This window comes from Chelonoidis abingdonii, chromosome 3, assembly GCF_003597395.2.
Source record: "Chelonoidis abingdonii isolate Lonesome George chromosome 3, CheloAbing_2.0, whole genome shotgun sequence".
In the NCBI taxonomy this organism is placed as follows: Eukaryota; Metazoa; Chordata; order Testudines; family Testudinidae; genus Chelonoidis; species Chelonoidis abingdonii.
This window is the reverse complement of record NC_133771.1, coordinates 102,065,402-102,081,215: the sequence shown is the minus strand read 5'-3', so window position 1 is coordinate 102,081,215 and position 15,814 is coordinate 102,065,402. Positions and strand designations below refer to the sequence as shown.

The window sequence follows — 15,814 nt, the reverse complement described above, 5'->3', positions numbered from 1 at the left end:
ATTCAAAATTAGAGTTAAAGTGTCTTCGGTTCTCCTTCCTCATAGGAACTGCAGTATATGTACCTAAAATCAGTAGATGGCCCATTGTTTCTGCAACACCTAGAATACCAGTGCACTTAGATCAGAAGTTAACATGTCACGCTCACATAACTCTGAATTTCTCTAGTTCTGTCAGTTTAAACAAAGCCTCAATGTTCTTTGAAGCGCAGCTATTTGTATTCCATAGAAATACATTTGGATTGGTTTTCAGTCACTCCACCCAAATAAAACATTTACCTGGGCACAATAATCTGATTCCTCTTCACAGTAAAAGTCTTAAAAGCCAACATCTCCTTTTTAGAGAAAAGTCTTTGTGTTGGGTTTTCTGTGCATTTATTGAAAGCTAATAACATTAGCCATGATCCTGAGAAGACTTCTCAAATGACTAGGGCCTAGATTTTAAATTACAGCTATACTGGTGTAGGTTAATTGTATTCCAACTCCCTTTCACAAATCCAAGGGTCAGGAAGAGCAGGAGAAATCTTGGCATTACCTCACACAGGACCTTTGAGAATATTTTATTTTATTTTTATTTACATGAGTTCACACCTGTGTGTGCTTTGTATTCAAATAATGAGAAAATAATCTGACATGTTGTGTTTCACCTGGTTTTGCTGTGAAACCATGAATTTTACAGGGTATAGAGGCAAACCTATCAACTGGCACAAGTTGGCTGGAAAGGGTTTTGAACCATAGTAAGCCTTTTGATGAACCTGGGCTGAATTTCGAGCCTGTAACAAAACCCGTCTGTTTTCAGTGGTTTCAGGTTTTGTTGCAATCATTTCGTAACATCCCTAATTATAACTTACTATGCAAGGAGGAAAACACACTTCAGTAAGTAAATTCACATTTAAAAATTGGGGGGAAATGTCATCTGGTGTAAATAAATGTGAACTCTGATGCCTTTACCTATCATTTCAAGTATTTTTAAAGGGCCTCATCCTGTGCCCATTCAAGTTAGTGGCAAAACTCCCATGGCATTCAGGGGTGCAGGAGGATCAGGATTTTACTGCATAGCATACATTCGGTCTGGATCTTGTAAACAGCCACATTCCTGCTCTGGCAGAGTCTTGTTAAAGTCAATGGGACAACACGTGGGAGAAAGGATCAGGCCCCTATATAGTACATATGGAGATAATCGAGTAGATGGTTTATGCCAATGCAGTTAAATAAGACTTAATGGCATTACAAGCTACATGTGTTGCCAGAGAATGTGTATATGTACACCCCATCCCAATGATAACTGTATATAACAGACTGGCTCCAAAATGTGTCGAGCTTTGCATCTGAGGGTTTCATTGAAATAATACCCTCCCCCCAGTACAATATTTATATTTTGAAAGTAGAGGAACCCCAGCCAAAGCAAATCACTGAGAGCGTGGAGTAAGTCTAACCCGTGGCTAGGATGATTCCGGTCTGCCAGTGTAAGGACGAGTTTGTGATCCAGCCTCTTTCCCCTTTGTTCATCTTGCTGGAGAAGAAAACAAACCGCGATCGCCCGAGACAGAAGCGTTCCCCATCTGTCTTTCCCACTGGAACTGCACCCGTTGTCCGGGAGAGGAGGCTGCTACACGACAGAGGCCAGGGGCCGGCGGCTCCAGCAGCAGCTGGTGTGCCAGTGGCCGCCCGCCAGGCTGTATGTCCGCGTGTCTGCAGCAGGAGGCGCTGGCAGGCCCCGCTCTGGCGGCGTCTGGGCTCCAGGCTGGAGTCCCACATTCCCCCTGCCCAGCGCTGGGAACCAGAGGGTTTGACGTGCGCGCGCGGCTCCTCCTTCCCCTCTCGCAGAGCGGCAGCAAAGTAACTCCGGAGTTACGGGGAGCCGCAGTTGCCGAGCGTGGACGCGCCGGGCTGGTGCTGCCCTCGGGGTGGTTCGGGGGCGGGCCCGAGGGCCGCGGAGGAGGCGGGGGCGGCCGCAGCTGGCTGGGGGGTTCCCGGCGAGCCCTGCCCGCGGAACGTGTGGCTCGGGGCCAGCCCGCCTCTCTTCCCCAAACTTATCCAAACTCGCCATGGAGCTGGGAGCCGGAGCCGCCGTCTGGCTGCCGCTGCTCGTGCTGCTGGCCGGCCTCTCGCCGGCCCAGCTAGGAACAGCCCGAGCACAATTCGCGGCAGGTAAGTGGCCCCGCGGTGGGTTCCCTGGGGAAAGAGCCCCTCTGCTGTTCGGCGCCCACAAGGTGCACTGTTGCGCTGGGGGGGGAGGGGGTGTGGTGTCCCGCTCCGACCCGGGCTGCTTGTCCCGGGGGATCGGAGCAGCGGGAGGGGAGCTGGAGCTCAGGTAAGGAAGCCCCCCCCCCGGCCCCGGGCGTCCAGCTGCGGGTGAGAAGACGGCTTCCCCCGGGCAGAGCTGGCGGCGGCGCCCTGGAGGGGGCATTGTCCTGGGGTTCTCCCGCCGGAGCTGCGGGGCTCGTGGGGACTAGGCATTCCAGCCCGGCTCGGTGCGAGACCGCCTTGGTTCGCCTCCAGCAGTTCCCTTCCTCCTGGACGCTGGGGGGCTCGCCCCCCGCACCGCACGGGGTGAAGGCAGGGGCTGTCGGTGTCCAAGGGGATCTCGGATCTCACAGGCCTGCGCTTCCTTGCTGCGGGGCTTGGAGAGCGAGCGAGCGACATGGGTATTTAAATATCTCGTAAACTCTCTCCCTCTTCTCTAACCAGTTTCCCAGGTAGCGTTTGTGCCGGAGCTGTTGCTGCTCCCTTTGTTCGTGGAACTTTCTCCTCTCCGGCCCCAGCGCCGGGGGAATCGCTCCCTATGTTCTGGACAGTGATGTAGTCTAGTTTCTTTCCTTTCGGGCTCGTTCACTACATACAGCAGGGGATCTGGGATGTAAAAGCAGATCAGCCCGAAGTTTCCTGCGGTGGGGCTGGGCTCCCGGTCGTCTCCAAGAAATGTGAATAGGAAGGGGTGGAAAACCCCAGCTGCAATTCTCAGCTTTGGAACGCGAAGGGGTGGTGGCGGGTATTTGACTGGGTTGTAACAATCCCGGTATTAACATAGCGTTAGCCCCCCACGCCCACTCTTCCCCCGAAAGAGAGGGAGGGAGCTGCCAAAACAGATTGGGCCGTCGCAGTCTGATTTTATTAAGCAAACAAGCTGCGCCCCGAATCAGGCTGATTTCTTCTTTCCCCTTGCACTTGTGGTTTCCTATGTGTGTTGGGACAACTTTCCGAAGCGCTGTTGGTTTCTGCTGTGTGCTCCTCTGGGCGGTGGTAGCCCTCATAGTTTACCTGGTAAATAACAGGAGGGGTCCGGGCCCGCGCTTGTCTGCCAAACTAAGAACTTTCCTGGCCAAGCTCCCACCTTCACATGTAACCACTTGAATGGTGCCTTCCGCTCGGAGTGGGTTCGTTTGATTTTGCAGAAGAGGTGGTCAGAACGATGAGACCCTGGAAGAGTTCACATTTCAGAGGAGTGTATAGATTTTTGCTGTTTTTATGATAACTGGTGCGAGTTTACAACCACCACCACAATGAAATCGTGGGGATTGCCCAGTTAAAAAAGCAAAGCAACACCAAAAGCGGGGTGCAGGTGGGGGAACCCAACCAGGGGGAGAGAGGTGAATATTTAGGTGGCAGCGCATGCACAGCATGAGGTTCAGTCAAGCAAAGATCTTGAAATACAGAATAAAAGAGCTTCTGACCATGTTAGACAAGGAGTGATATATGCGGAATGCAATTGCTGTGTTTAGTGTATGATCAGATAGTAGTATAATAGTAAACATGGTGCATGCATCTCTACTGTAGGATGGAAGTCACATTTTGGGCTGGTTTCTTCATGTGAAGCATTTCATAGGAGAACTATACAGAAGATTCTTGTTTCATCTTCCCTTGTCCTCTGCCCCCCCACCCCAGTTGGGCACATGAGTTTGAAGAGATGTTTGGGCCCTATCCTATTGGGACCTTAGTTCGTTGATTGAAAATTTGAACTAGAACACTGCTATGATTGAAGGTATATGTATTCCTGAGAATATGAAACACTGTTGTCATTGCAGCTGAAGTGTAAAATTTTAATTGTAAGAGAAAGGTGGTGTTCTGTTCTCCTGAATACATTTCTTCCTCTTTGTTAGAAGATTTGAACCTTTGCAATTTTCTTTTAATCAAGAAAGATAAGGTGAAGATGGAAGTTGTGCTGATATGCACGGCTTGTGTTCTGTGTGACTGACTTGGAGATGTATAATAATTTCATATATGCTTACAGAAATTGTTAGCAAAGGTAAACATTGATGTATTATGTGGTAAAGGTCTTCACTGGGGAAAATAAAAGAGGAATACAAGATGTGCAGCACTTGTTTTCCTTACAGTTGATATTACAGGGCTGGCTAAAGTATTATGCTAAGGCAGAAAATACCTTTATGTATGCATTATACTATAGAAATTAGACTGATGATTTGGCTATGGCAATATGAAATGACACTAACTTGACAGTGTCATATCAATGTACTATATATATATATATAGCTTCTGCTTCAAGACCCTTGCTTTCACAGGCTTGTGTATTTGCATAGAAGTGTGGTTGCATGTGTGTCCTAGGCTCTCATTATATTTCATGTCTTAGAATGTGACATGAAACCCTTTTGGTATTTAACGGAGACCACAAAAAGTTGTCAGTACCTTAGAATTTATAGGGAGTAGAAGAGAATGTAGGATTCTGACAGTAGGCAAAGCCTGAGTGAGCTGAAGCACCGCATCTGGAGAAAGATATGAGATTAATTTATTTCATATACTGAGTATTTCAGTAGCTAATGCCTTCATGTTCTAGTGCTAAGCATAGGATGTGTTGATGTATTGTACTGATCAGAACTCCATCAATTAGAAGCCTGCTCAGTCAGACTCTTCTAAAGGTTAGAAGAAAAATAGCATGTTCTGACAGCATCAGCTACAAAATATGGAAGTTTAAGATTTTATGTTTATGCATCATAATCAAGACACTTGTGGCTGAAAAGTCCTGTTAAATCACCTTGTCCATTTGCCTGTCAGTGCAGGGTTGTTCCTGTGTATTTCCTGAATTTTCTTAGTCTAGTTTTGAATATCCCAGTTTTAGTAAACCTATACACACTTATTCTTTCGCTATCACAAGCCAATCCCTGAAGCCCCTTAATTGCTACTTTTCTCTGAATTGTCTTCAGAATTCTGACATCTTTCTTGTACCAAAGGGTTCAAATGTATATGCAGTACACAAGGTGAGGGTGTACCCCTGCCATACAGACTTTCTCTCTAGCCCACGATGAGATGCCTCTGTGTATGCAGCCAAAAATGCAGCCAAAAACACATCCACACTTAGCTGCTGACTAGCACCCCAAAGTTTTTAGCAGCATTACTGCTTTCTGAGTACATTCCTTTGACTGATTCCGCTCCCCTCCCCGTGTATTAGCTTGCCATTTTCAAGTTAAAGCTCATTCTAATTCCACTCCAGCTTCCTTTGTATTTGTATTCATACTTGCCGACTCATAAGAATTTAAAACAATGTTACTATTCATCCCTTCTTCCTGATTATTAATAAAGATGTTGACTCAATTTGGGTCTGCTACCAATATCTGAAGTACCCCACTGACACCTCAACAACGTATTAGTCAAAATGATATTTTCTTTTGTTTTATGAGTCCTTCACACAGTTTTCAATCTATGAACAGTGGCCAGATTCAAGACAGTTTAAGTTAAAATTCAGGTAGGATTGTGTGATGTGCTTTATTACAGGGCTGGCTAAACTGTGGCCACAGTCTTGTTAAAAGCAGCCCTCCTCCAAATGGGTTTTGTTATGCCTGCATTCCCTCCCTGTGTATTCTACGATAGCACAGGGAAAGGAGATGAGGTGGAGCAAGTTAAGAGAAATGCAGGGAAAATTAGAACGGCAAAGAAAAAAGAGCAAGATGGATTTTGAAAGGAAATAGCTACAGATGGAAATTTTCTCTGTCATAGAATCCCCAGCCCCATCATACGTAAATGACACATGGTAGGTATCTAATTTTTTTCTTTGCAATGGTGCAGGCAGACACATCTTTAACAATTCCTGTCCCTTAGTATGCTGTTTCTTTATGCTGATGTTTCTTTCCATCCTTCTTCTTTTTTAAGATGTACTGGGAAATGGCCCTTCAACTTGGTATGTGCCTGTCACACTCTGGGCTAAAACATTCTGGCAGTGCCTGAAGTGCACAGAAGTCTAGCTATTTCATATAGAGCACATTCTGCATTCTATGATTTTTGCAGTTCCATAAGGAACTGATCAATTTTACAATTTGTTCATTATAAACAGATGGTGCTTAATGCTGTTAAATAGTAGCAGTTAAGACTTCTTAAATTAAAAAAAAAATAATTACTGGCTTTCATCCAGCTTTAATAGCAATATAATTATATTACCTGAGGTGACATCCATTACAACAGTTTATAATTTTATATTATGTTAAATACAACACGTTAGACTAAAATTCCTAGAGATGGATCAGCCTTATATGCCTAAAGCTCTGAAATTTAAAATTTTATCTCACAGAACATGTTTTTAAATACGGACAATTAAAACAACTTAAATATAAGGTCCTTGTATTTTAAAAGGTCAAGACTTTGTAAAATATTACAAATTTAAGGAATGATCCTGCAAACTTTACATGACAGTAGTCTCTACAAATTAGGACTCTCTGGATGAGCAAAGGCTAAATGTGTTAGGATTGCAGGATTAGGCCCTTGATTAACATATTCATTTAAAGTTTAATAGAATTTCTTTCTCAAAGAGAGAATATCACTATCTTCAAAATCTGATATAGTAGAGCAACAGAAGTGTTTTTTCTTTTATAAGGAATTTATAATAATTTAAGGGCTAACCTTGATATAGGGAAACATACCAACATTTTTAGCCAGGCTTAGTAAAATGAAATTGTTAATGTTTCATTTTTATCTCATTGTGTAAAAGGTTTAGGTAGTTACTAAAATATTTTTTCAAAATGCTAAATTAGGAATTAAAAAGGTTTTTGAAACTAGAGTGACCCTTCTAGTATTAAAGCAGCTAAAGTCTTGTTGGTATTTTCTTACTGATTATGTTCAAAGTCGTGTGTAGTATACAGTCAGATGTTATATACACATACAGACTGTGTATATATATAACATTTTAAAGAAGATTAAGATTTTAAAAAAGTAGTTTAAAAACTGATAAACTGCTTAGGTGATGTTGTCATGGACTATATTTGCATTCTCCTTTGTATATTGGAATTTCTTGTATGTGGGTTTGTTTATCCAAGGCCCCAATCTTGCATAATTATTTGGAGTAGTGGGGCCAAAATTAATGGACAAACTATTACAATTGTGAGCTGTGGTTCCAGAGTGTAGTTTGTATTAGCTAGACATTAGTGATACTTACCGATTAGTTTCCATCTATTAAAACTTAAAAACGTAGATATCATCTGAAATAATGATGTTGCTTTACTATTTGGGGTGCATGCTTTTTTCATTAACATAGGTCATATGAACTGGTGGATGGGCAGAAAATGAGGCATATAACATTAAAAAATAATTTTGGTTGTAAACCTTATAGCAGAAACTGTGTTTCACTGATCAAGTGTAGAGCCCAAAACATATTCTTGCTGCTCCTATGTTATACACCTTGGTAGGTGGTAAGTAGGAGGGGAGAACTATTTTCTCTGTTATTGCACATTGAGTGTATATGACTTTGAAGAACTATTAAAATGCTGTTGAAATAATAACAGAATAAGCAATTTATACAAATGCCTGAGAATAAAAAACATGTTGCAATTAGAGTTGCCAGTTTTGGTTGGACATATTCCTGGAGGTTTCATCACATGACAATCTTAATTCGTGGAGATTCCAGGACAATCCTGGAGGGTTGGCAACACTAGCTGCAGTGTTTCCTAAAATAATAGGCTCTTTATGCTTGCACAGCAGCAATATTATGTTAGAGGCCAAAGTTTATAGTTCTAGTTAAACAATACCCACCCACCTCCCAGGTTGCTTGTTGAATATTTATTTAATCTTTTATATGGGTGCTGAGCAATTCAGTAGACTCTTAAAGTAATCTTTTTTGAATTGTGGAGGGTAAGGTCACAGTTAACCATTGTGAGGATTGTTGACATACTTAAGGAGTTCCATTTACTTTGTTTAGCACTTGTCAGGTAGTTGTGCAATTTAGTTGCTTTTGTTTGTTCAGAATGGGGGTGGGTTGGGGAAATCAATGTAAAAGTTGAGGGCACTGACACTATGGATTGGTTTGTATCCAGAGGAACAGTGGTGTTTCTTTGTTTTGCCTTTTGTTCTTGAAATTAATTTCCACAAAAAGTTCTAGGTGTGTTTTTTCTTAACGAATCTCTAAGTGTGTTTAAATGGTCCATTTGCTCTGCTGTGTCCATTTCCATAGCCAAATCCCTGTCTGAGAGTCAAGATTTTGTCTTACTTTCAACAATTCACCGGCAGTTCTAAAATACTGAATAGATTGAAAGATACTTGCTGACACAGACAAATGAAAACAAGAAAATTCAAGTTAAGAACCGCCTGTCTCCCACCTGGCAGCAGTACGCAGAGCTGAGAGTACACTGAGGTTGTGGACACTACCCCTCAGCGCTCTTTGAATTTAATTGCAACCTCGTATGACCCCCAGGTGTGTAATTCTGGCTTTGGTCCATTTGCAGGACTGGGACCATTATACTACATATTAAGGGTGAAATCCATGTATTTTAAGAGTAAGATTCCTCATTTCAGTAACTTCTGTCCCAAATATAAAAGTTCTTTTAGTGAGAGTCTTGGTTTATTGGCTGTCGTGTTTTTAACACAAAACAAATACTTTCAGCTTTCCAAAATCAGTGAGATTTTATCCAGCAAAACAAAGAAAAAATCCTCATTTTTTATAGACTCAAAAAGTACTTATCAAAACTTTTAACATTTGTTTTCTGGGAACACACATTAGTTTTTACTCTTTAAAACAGTTTTAAATCTCATCTGAGAAAGAGAGAATATATTGATTTACAGCTGTTCTACATGCCTTGAGAGAGGTTTTTTTTATGGGTTTGGTTGACATAATGCCATGGCAATGTATATTGGCATAGCCATAACCCTGTTTTGTCAGTGAAGCAATTGAGTAACATGTTTATAGAATGATTATGCTATTGAGCTTGAATCTAAGCTTGCTATCATGTAAAGACTACATTCTTGGTAGTAAGTGGCTGCAGGATTGAGCCCTGAAAGAAGTGAATTTGTAAGCATGTGGTTTAATACTGCTACAATTCCCAGAAAATCATACAATTGTCTAGATTAATTGAAAAATGCAATATTTTCCTACTCTCCCAACTGTCTCACTTTGGGTACTTATGAATTATGCCTTTGTTTTAAAGCCAAATTTTCTCTCTCCTGTAATTTAATGGAGGCATATTCATGTTATTTTTACTGTACATTGAATACGATATTTACACTGAGTTGTATGCTCTGTGTGTGTGTGTGTGTGTGTGTGTGAGAAATATACATATAGATATCACATTCCCTTACTGTAATAACAAAGCAAAACCATACTACTGGCTTTGAAGATAACTAACTGGCAGAGAAAAATGCCATGACAGAACAAATTTGATTCTAATCAAAATAACTTCTAACAGCTTCTGATAAATTATGTCCTTTGTGGAGTGGAAGCACTAAATTTTATAAATGTTGTAGCTTTTAATTATGATTATTGCTAAGTAGCATTTCCATGTATTGTTTTTCTGTAGTTTTTAGTAGCTTGGCTTAAAATACTTATTGACTTTAAGTGCATACATCGTCCTAAGGGTATGTCTATACAGAAGTTGGGAGTGTGCTAGTATGCTAAAAATGGCAGCGTGGCCACAGCAATCAGGCTAGTCAGTTGAGCACAAACCTGAACGACCCTGTGAGTAAATATTCATGTGGCTAGCCCGGGCTGCCATCTGTGCCACTATAATCACATTGCTATTTTTAGCATTCTGGCTGAAGCAGAGCTAGCATCTGTCTACCTGCGCTAGGGAGCAAGCTCCCAGCTACTGTGTAGACATACCTTACAGTTGATAAGCACAAGTGCCTTAATACTTGAACGTTTCACTCAGTGGTTCCTGTTATCCCATCAAGAGTGGCAAGTGAAAATTACAAAAACTGGGTCGTTTTCATCCTGTATCTGTTGGTGGTAATAGAACAATTTTTCCACTTGTAACAGCTTTTCATTTGGTATCTTTCAGGCTTTGCATGGTGATTGGGGGATTAAAATCAGAATGGGAGGCTAGATACATCTTTGCAATTCTTGAGGCTTCCTCCTGATACTGTCTCTCTGTGAGAGAGCACAGCTGAATTTCTTTCTCACCTTCTTATACAAATACAGGGGTAAGACTTTGATTTTGAGCAGTGAGACAGCAGTCAGTACTTAGTAGAAGGGGAAGTCATCAAAACCTAGTAATGTAAAGTGTAGAAGGCAATTTTATATTTTGTACAATTGCTAACCTCCGATTTTCCTCTGAAAGCACAGTTTCTGTATTTTCTCTATTTTCCTTCCTGTGGAGGGCTTCTTCAGAGAGATGAATATTACCTTGTTGTAAGTGACCTGCAAATAAATATATATAATAGGCTTCTGCCTCTTTACTGCTTTAGAGATGAAAAAGGCCTGAAAGATGTGAGTCTATTTGTTCCCCTCTGCTTGTTTTTTTTTTTTTTTTTAAACCTTTAGAAATACAAGGAATGACAACTTTGATCTTCCCAGGTTTTGCGGGAGGACTTCTGAAGAGCCTTGGAAGATAAATATTGTTAATACTTGCACCTTAAGTGAAGGAAGAAGATGTTGAGTCATAGATGTCCTTTCTGTGAACTGTTAGTCACTGAAGTTAAACAGCTATTAAATGGCAAAGAAATAAAAATAATTAATCCACAGTTAAGGTTGCTTGGTGATAGTTCATGCCCTTCCAGAACATGAAGTACAGCAAAACTCAAATTTATGAAAGCCAGGAAATACAGAATTAAGGAACATGTCCTTTTAGTGTTACCTCTGCCCCCCTAGAGCAGGCAATAAGCACTGGGAATTATCTGCATGTACTGCAGCTGCATTCAGAGTGTAAACTGATGCTTACTGAATGATGGAGGCAGTGGGTGGAACTGGTAGCTAGAGATTTGTTTGTACATTGAAGAGGTGGGGATTAGCTTGAAGAGCCAGAGCTCTGATTATGATATGAAGAGATCAGGGTTTGTGTCCAGTATGTATCTGAGTAAAGAGAAGGAAGCATATGTATCTTGACAAGCTATTGCAAAATTGTACAGGTTGTCTCACTACCAAGGTATGGGGGTGGAGTGGGGGAGGTGTTTTTACCACCATAATTAGATCAGTAATGACATAGGATATGAGAAGTCCCTGGGTTTAGTAATGGGTAATAGAAAGTATAGGTTTAGATGATATCCTGTGAGATAGTGTGAAGAGTTGTTAAATTTCCCAAACATGGTATTTTGTCATGAAATTAGACTAGGGGCAAGTCTACAGTTAAAATGCTTCAGCAAAGATTCTACCTACATGGATGGGAGGGCTTCTCCCATCAGCACAGGTACTCCACATCCCCAGGAGGCAGTAGCTATGTTGACGGAGAATTGTCTCATCAACCTTGTGCTGACTACATTGGAGGTTAGATAGGTTTAACTGCATTGCTCAGGGATGTGAATTTTTAACACCTCTGAGTAATGTAGTTATACATACCTAATTTCTTAGTGTACACCTGTCCTAAGTGGCTGAGTGTAGGGTAGGTTCAGGTTGCATCTTTCCTTTACAGTGAAAATGCAGAGTGAAAGTATGGGTGTGTTGGAGCTCTCAGAGAGTGCAGAGTTAAGGTTGTGTGGGTGTGTACTTTAACCCTGTGTTTTCTGGTTTTCACAAGTCTGAATGGTGCAGTTCTGGAAGGGCATGAACTATTGCTGGGCAACCTTAACTCTAGAATGTAGGTCTATTGTGAGCAAGGGCATGAAACAATGAGCAAAGCATGAATTTACAGGAGTTTTGTCAATATGTAAAAGATGTAACTAACTGAAAATAAATAGTAGGATAGTGAATGTGTGATAACTTGCAGCTGTGATTTAGCATTTAATGCAGCATGTGAACAGCTCATGATTTAGATGAGAATTGGCTGCAAAAACTGGTAGACCAACTGTAAAGTGTGTGATACGATGCATTAAGTGTAGACGTGTATCAACTGATTCATGATTATGTACGTTGAATGTGTGGTACATCTATGCCCACCCCCACATTTGAGTCTGATTAATTCATTAGAGCTTTGCTATATGCCAAATAAAAAATCCTGAGTGACCAAATCTGGAGTTGAACTGAGTTCTTGGGAAGCTGATGGGAAAGAGGTCTCGGAGGAAATCCCAAGGTAGGTTAATAAAGTTTTGTTGCCATTTTAATGTTATAGTTCTTTGAGCAGACAGAAAAATGGTGTTGGTACGAGGTGGTGGTCACTGAGGCAGTAGTAGTTATCATGTACGTGTGTAGTTCAGACACTCCTGTGGTAAAGTAATAACTATCTCTTACATAGCCTTTTTCATCAGTAGATTTCAAGAAGAGAAACATTATTAGTTTCTCCATCTGTACAAAGAGAGTAAAGCATAGAGAGGTGAACTGACGTGGCCAAAGTCATTCAGTGAGCTAGTGGCACAGCTGGAAATAGAGCTAGGTTTTCTGAGTTCCAGTCCATTGTTCTCTCTAGTAGGCCCACACAATTGCTATGTGATTCCTAAGTGCTGTCCCTCCCCCCTCCCCCCCATCCTTTGTTACAGTGGAATGGTAAAAGTGGTATTGCTTTGAAATATTTGGAGAATGTGGTTTCCAACAGCTGGTGAGAGAAATCTCAGGTCTGGCCTATGTATGTCCCAAGAACTTGGCAGTTTTATTACATGGTGGTTACGGTAACTTTAAGCATAGAATTGTAGAAGTGTAGGATGGAGGGGACTTAGGTCATGGGACTGGACTAGATGACCTATCAGAGGCAGGATTATGTATTACCTAGATCATCCCTGACAGATGTTTGTCTATCCTGTTTTTAAAAATCTCCGGTGATGGAAATTACTAGGTAATTTGTTCCAGTGGTTAACAGCCTTACCTCTAGGAAGTTTTTCCTTATGTCTAACCTAAATCTCTTTTGCTGCAATTTACGCCCATTATTTCTTGTTTTGTCCTCAGTTTATAAGGAGGACAATTTATCATCCTGTTTATAACAACCTTTTGCATCCTTGAAGACTTACCATGTTCCTCCTCAGTCTTCTCTAGACTAAACAAACCCTTGAAGAACATGTTTTCTAGACCTTTAATCATTTTTGTCGCTTTCCTCAGGATTTTCTCCAATTTATCTGCAGCTTTCCTGAGGGGTGGTGTCTAGAATAGTATGATCTATTAGTGTGTGAGCTTGGAACTGCTAGGCAATTGCCTAACTGGAGAACTGAAATCTTCAGCTATTAATGTAATTTGGCTTCCCCCAAAGAAATAGTGGGTGGCATGCACTCTGTTGGGGTAACTCGAGCATTTGAGACCCTGGTGTGATTATCTCAGTCCGGGTGTGGTCTCTTCCTGTCAGCAAAAACAGTTGTGAAAACATGTCAACTTCAGGAAAAGCTGTTTTTTTCAGGAGGCTGTATCTTAGGAACCACTTAGTCAGATGGCTCCAAATTTGGATCACTAACCAAAGCTCAGACCCTCATGGGGCACACCACATTTTAAGGCAATCTGGGCAAAAAGAAAGCTTAGAAAGCTGATCTTAACCTTAACTATAGTAGAATTGGTGCTTCACTGTAATACTCAGTATGAGTGAAGCCCACTTCCCTTTTCTATTGCTCAGCTTTCTCTACCTTGGCTCCTATGATGAAGTCACTTCATTAATTCTCTAGTTTCTTTTAGGCTAGATGGACTTTTTTTTTTAACATCAGAAATTCAGGTCCCAAGGGGGAAAAATTCGTTTGAAAGGAAATCTTCCAAAATAAACCTGAACAAACCTTTCAGCCTTTCCTTATACAGTTTAAAGAAGGAAAAAGGCACAAGCCCAACTTTTTTTTTGCCAGATTACGTTATATTGGTAGTCCATCCTGAATTGTACCAGAAACTGAATTGGTGGTAATGCACAGAACTACAAACTAGGGCCTCGATGCTTATGTTCATGAGTAGTTGGGGGTGGGCCAAGCTGGGGGTGGAGTGATGGTTCAGCTCAGTAGGACTACTTGTATCAAGTTATTCATTTGCAGGATCAGGTCATAGCTGTTTCCCCACTCAAACATCTTTCAATTTCTTTTTTAGTCTAAAAGATAACTCTGCTTTCATCCACAACTAAAGCAGTTGTTCCTTGCTTTGAAAACAAAGTTCTTTTAATGGTATAACCATTGGATTGCTGAATGGGTTGAAACAAAGCTCGGTCTGAAAGGGAAGATAATTTCCTTTGTTGAAATGACATAATTAGACTGGTGTAATATAGGGTGAAGACAAAAGGGAAGGAGAATTCCTTTGGTTACATGTTTACTATTTAAGCCCTGGATAAGACCTTGGCAATGGGTAGTATTTTTAGTATTGGTGGTGAAATGTCAAAAGCAATTTAAATCAATAAATATGTTCAAGCTGTTTAGCCTGTTTGCTTTTCTTTGACAAAGAGGTTGGTTTAAGCCTTTATGCTATCTTATGTGAGTGGGGGGAGAAGATCCCACGTACTTCTTAAAGAGTTGATTATTCTCTACCTTGAAACATTGCTTTGAAGTCCTCCTATATCCACTTGGGCTAAGGACTGGATGGGATTCTTTTCAGCGCCTATTCACTGCTCTCCATGAGGTCATGCTTGAGTAGCTTGAGGTATGGACTCCTTTCATATTCACAGTCCCTCCAAATAATGAGTCAGACTCCACAACTGGTTTGTATGCCCTGTAGTTGCATAACAGCTTTAGGCAGCTGGGTCAGTTTATACACCATTTAAACCATATTCAAGCATATGTACTTAACCGTTTTTTTGGTATTCCATACTTCAACTCTTGCTTCTATATCAGTGTGTTGCATTTCTGCGGCTATGTCTACACTACTGTAGCTGTACTGATGCAGCTGTGTCGCTGTAAGATCTCTTGTATAGCCACTGTAGTCCGATAGGAAATCTCTCCTGTTGACATAATTAAACCAGCTCCAATGAGCAGCGGTAGCTATGTCTGTGTGCCTCTCTCACCAGCATAGCACTGTGAAAACTACCACTTATGCCGGCGTAACTTAGGTTGCTCATGGGTGTGTTTTTTTCACACTCCTGAGCATTGTAAATTTGCTGACATAAATGGTAGTGTAGACATGGCCTAATTAAAGCTACGTTTCTTCTGGTGGTTTATTTGCATTTCTCTCAGTTGTGGAATAAGGAATTGTGTTGAGTGATCAGTAAGTTTTTGGGAGAGATTATCACAGTATGCTCATTTAGAGCAGAGAGAGTGTGCCCTCATGTTTCTTACAAGCATTCAAGTGGGTATACGTTATCTGTAAATTGACAGAAACCTTGTGTGTTAAAATCTAGAGTTTGTGGCTTGTGGGCTACATGATCCTGTGAATCTGGAAGAATTGAATATATAATTATTAATGACATTTGTGGACCTTGGAAATACTGACTTAATATAGATAGATGGTTGTGCACAATAATAGTTTCCAGATGATAACTATAAACATCTCATCACTGACTGCTGAGTACAGAAATGAAAACAATAAGTATTAGGTTTGTTTGTTTCAAAAGGCCATATTTCATGGAAAGTAAAATATGGCAAAATACTTTCTTACAAGTATACTGTCTTGTTTTCTCTTAGGATCCTTTGCTTGGGT

At 41.1% G+C, this 15,814-nt stretch overlaps 1 protein-coding gene across 11 annotated transcripts in view; it reads left to right on the top strand.

The window, feature by feature from the left end:
- Nucleotides 1-1,975: 1,975 nt before the first annotated feature.
- The window catches only part of PTPRK (protein tyrosine phosphatase receptor type K), a 656,446-nt gene continuing 642,607 nt past the window's right edge, over nt 1,976-15,814 (top strand). For all 11 annotated transcript variants that reach the window (XM_075063933.1, XM_075063932.1, XM_075063924.1 and 8 more), the window contains exon 1: nt 1,976-2,148. In XM_075063933.1, coding sequence (XP_074920034.1) covers nt 2,046-2,148 — 103 coding nt within the window. In that variant the 5' untranslated portion in view covers nt 1,976-2,045. The remainder of the gene's footprint in view (nt 2,149-15,814) is intronic.